Genomic DNA, 4,214 nt, shown 5'->3' with positions numbered 1-4,214 from the left:
CCCCTGCACCCCGCGCCCTGTCCCTCCCCTTAATCAGCTTTCTGCTTGCCCCTCTTTTGCCCTACCCCCCTTTACTGCACGGGCCAGAGCCTTCAAAGGTGAAAAAGGGACCCTCCACTTAGGCTGCATGGGTATTCCTGGCCCAACCCAGACACACACACACACACACACACACACACACAAACTCACACATGTGTGGAACCACACGCGTACTCACACATGAGTGCAAAAAAATATCGCACGCGCACGCGCGCGTGCGCACACACACACACACACACATACACACGCGCGCGCGAGCGCGCGCGCACGCACGCGCGCACCTGCATGAACCTCCTGCCGTACCAGGGCTTGTCAATGAGGGCCGCCGCCGCCCAGTAGCCCGTAAGTGACACAGCACTGTTCAGCACAGTCCACTGCATGCGCTCAAACGGCGTGGACTGCAAAGGCGGGGGATGGGCAGCGGTGATGTGTGTGTGTGTGTGTGTGTGTGTGTGTGTGGGTGGGGGGGGGCGAGGGATGTTCAGGGAAGTTGGCAGAGGTCAAGGACTGTAAGAAATACACAAGTTTCTGGATTTTGTACTGTGGTGGCTTGCGCGGTGAGCTGAGAAGACGAGAGTTGGGGCCGCGTGGAGGGAGGGGCGCGTTTGTGCGTGTGTGCGGGGAAGGAGAGGTGGAGCGCCGAGAGGACGTTCAGGCGACTAAACCGCCTCCCATGCCCGCACATGCGGCCCCCACCGGCCATGACCCGCGTTGACCCGTCACACGTTGTGTGGCAAGGGCAGGAGGAGGGGAAAGGGCCCGAGGTGCGCCGGGTCACACTTCTTTGCGGCCCACACCCCTCTTGGCCTGAGACCTGCCTGCCCCGTGACCTCCAGACCCCCGGACCCCTGGAACGCAGTCCCGGCTCAGTCCCTGCAGCGCCTCTTGGCCTCACACATCTGCACCCGGCTCCCGCCCTTCGACCCCCGCCCCTTTGATGACAGCCCCGGCCCGGCCTCTGCTGCGCAGGACCTCACGTTGGGGTAGAGGGCCTCTATAAATTTGGACTGGAAGAGCTTGTTGCCGTAGAAGGCTCCTGGGAGGTTGGGGATCAGGTGCGTGTGCCAACAGGAACAGGAGCTTGGCTGGGTCAGCAATTGATGCTTTGCCAACAGAATCGAGGACATCGACTGCGTCCTGGGTATCAAAGTACACCGCAGACTTGGAAGCTCACCGTCGTTGGCCACCCAGGCGAGTGACGTCACCAGGAGGCGGGGCCAGAAGCGCTTGAGGGCGGTGCGGTAGATGAAGGACGTCTGGTGACGTCACGATGACGTCATGTGTGTGGGGAGAGGGGGGGGAGTGAAGGTTGCAGGCGGTGAGTGGGACTGGGCGGAGGTCTGGCTTCGCATACGTTTGAACGGCAGGGTGCGTGGGGGCCGGCCGGTGGTACCCGCGGCTGCGACGAGCGGTGGAAATCATGTTGGCTCCAGCCGGGGCTAAAAATCAGCCTGTTCGCTCCCCTGACACCCCAATTCTCACTCAACCTAGCTGCTTTGCCCCCAGCCGGCCTCAACCCGATGCTAGCTCCCTTACCGACAAAACTCCAAGCCACAGATATCCAGCTGCCCGCATGTGTGATTGCACCACTCAGTACGAACGCGGTCAACCGACCTGCTGGTGCTCGTATTTGGCCGTCAGCTCCAGCGCGTCCTCGCGCTCTGCCTTCCAGACCTGATGACGTCACAGTGTGTCATGGTATCTCAGTGATCAGTTTGGGGCTGATACAGGGAAGATGTGCGTCAAGGTGGCCGTGCACGGCAGGACGGACACGCAGACTGTGGCAGGCTGGGAGTAGGGGGCGAGCACCCTCCTCCAAGCATGTCAATCATGTGAGCCGATGACGAGAGATGATTGCGAATTATATTGAGCGCACCTGTAAGCCCCACCATAATCACAATGGCTGCGATTATGTCTCACGCAGCCCCCCTCCAGCAAGTGCAACGCTTGGCGCCGAAACCCAAATGTATAATTTCTTCAACCCCAACAACACACTGTGCCCCTGCAAGCAATCAGTTACCTCGGACTCTTTGAGTTTCAAATAGCGCCAAAGCACCATGAACACGCTGACAGCGGCCGCTGCGGCAAACTGGGCAGAAACAGGGGGACGGAGGAGAGCGAGAAATGAGGGTGCTGGGGGGCTCAGCAGGATGGGGGGCTCAGCAGGCGCGAGGTGGTGCGCACGCGACACTGAACTTGACGGGGCCAACGTTCCCCACACATCTCGCAGATCCCGCCATGTTCAAGTGCGTCGCGCCTGCCGCCCACCCACCTGCAGCATTATGATGTTGCGGGAGGGCGTGGGCTCCAGGCTCTTGCCGGTCTGGGCGAAGATCACCATGAATATCAAGATCACGCAGCCGTTGACGAGGTTGCCCATGCCCTGCAATTCAGAAATGCCATCATGGTGGTTGCAGCTGGAAGGGACGCGGTGTCGGCAACATGTGCTCGAGCGGCCGCAGGCGGGCGGGCGGGCGAGCGCGTGCGGTGTGCTTGCGTAGCTTCGGGGCCAGCGGGCTGTTTGGATCTGCTCCCTGGCTGCGCGCGCGTCGCAGTCGCAGTCGCCCGTTGACCTGGTCTTGATTTTGCCAGGCGAGGACGCACCAATATGCAGGGGCCGCGGCACGCGCCCAGTACGCCGCTGCCGCACCGTCCAGTGCGCGGCCCGCCCTCCCCCGGCCACCTGGCCGCCCTCCCATCACATCCCATCGGCCCGGCCCCCCTCAAAACAAAAAGCCCATGCCTGGGATTGAACGCCGCACCTGCTGGGAGAAGGTCAGCACGACCTGCTCGCCTCGCCGGTTCCTGAGGGCCGGGTCGCTCTGGGAGCGCTCCGCGGCGGAGCTGGACGCCATCGGGTACTGCACGCGGTTGGGTTGCGGCGGTTGCAGCAGTTGCAGCAGTTGCAGCGGTTGGCACAGTTGGGACGGGCGGCACGGACAGCCAGCCGCACAGAGCAGGTCTGCACGTCTGGGTTGCCTCAGGTGCGCAAATTTCTGTGATTTCTGACGTCTGATCCAGTCCAAAATCCGGTCCTGAGTGACTCATGCCAACACAGATGCCCTATGCACTCCCCAGTGCAAGCGGCAAGCCCGAATCCAAACTCATGTCTGGTGCAGCTGCGGCCCTCACCTCCCCGCCGACTCCAAAACCATAGAACGTCTGGGGATGGTACGGGGGTTGGCAGATGGGAGGTCTTCAAACCACAGGGGCGCGGCTGCCCCTGTTCCCCTGTCCATCGAGCCGATTTGGGGGCGGCTCGCCCTCGCTCCACTCCTGCACACCCCACCACATGCGCCCACAGGGTCCCACACGAAACCCAGGAATCGTCCCCACACTCCAATATCCCGCAACCCTGCACACATGCACATGAAAGTGAATTATTATGTATATTTCGTCTCACCCACCTGTGCGAAGATGAAGAAGCGGAGGTAGGTGAGTGGGTCTGACACCAGGGGTGACATCACCAGCAGGATAGAGCCGCTGAGCATGATGGACGCCACGATGCGGCTGGAGGTGGGGGTGCGTTCGGGGGTGGGGACACGGCGCTGGGGATAGGCATGGATGCGATGCGTGTGTGTACGTGTGTGTGTGTGTACGTGTGTGTGCATACGCGTATGTGTTTGTGTGTGTGTGTGTGTGTGTGTGTGTGACGCATGTGGGTTGTGCAAGGGTGCGGTGAGCGTTACGGCTGCCGCAACGCGGCTCAAGAGATCAGGTTGGGGTTGCAAGGGCTTGTGTAACGTGTCCAACTCTATGAGCAATCACAGGCGTCTACAATTACGCATTCAGCTTGCGTGTCACACACAAAGCACATGTGTACGCACTCACACGCACTATCTCCCTCTCACTATCTCTTCTATTTACACACACACACACACACACACACACACACATACTCACTCGTGCGCGCGTGCTCCCCCACCTGCCCCAGGCGCGCCCCATGAAGTCACCCAGGGCTCCAAACAGCAGCATGCCTATGATGATGCCACCGATCTGGACATAGTTTGTCACATGCGTCTGCGGTGGGGGTGCATGGGGGAATGTTGATGGGAAGGAACTGAGGTGGTGGGAATTAGGGCGCCTATTTGTCCCCGCTCCCATAGCCCGCACGCACGCATGCATGCAATATGCACGCACACAAACACCCTCCCTCCCCACCCACCCCCACCCCC

The 4,214-nt window shown here is 61.0% G+C and overlaps 1 protein-coding gene across 1 annotated transcript; it reads right to left on the bottom strand.

Moving 5' to 3' along the window:
* Positions 1-71: 71 nt before the first annotated feature.
* On the bottom strand, positions 72-4,014 carry MNEG_14599 (proton/phosphate symporter; the record flags this gene model as incomplete). Its single annotated transcript, XM_014036929.1, has 11 exons — positions 72-74; positions 321-437; positions 945-1,075; positions 1,214-1,295; positions 1,654-1,713; positions 2,060-2,128; positions 2,312-2,422; positions 2,802-2,900; positions 3,172-3,201; positions 3,447-3,549; positions 3,965-4,014. The coding sequence occupies 11 exons, from the start codon at positions 4,012-4,014 to the stop codon at positions 72-74; spliced, it is 855 nt and encodes a 284-aa protein (XP_013892383.1).
* Positions 4,015-4,214: the final 200 nt, after the last annotated feature.

The sequence above is a fragment of the Monoraphidium neglectum genome, assembly GCF_000611645.1.
Source record: "Monoraphidium neglectum strain SAG 48.87 unplaced genomic scaffold scaffold04615, whole genome shotgun sequence".
NCBI lineage: Eukaryota > Viridiplantae > Chlorophyta > Chlorophyceae > Sphaeropleales > Selenastraceae > Monoraphidium > Monoraphidium neglectum.
This window is presented reverse-complemented; position numbering and strand designations above follow the sequence as displayed.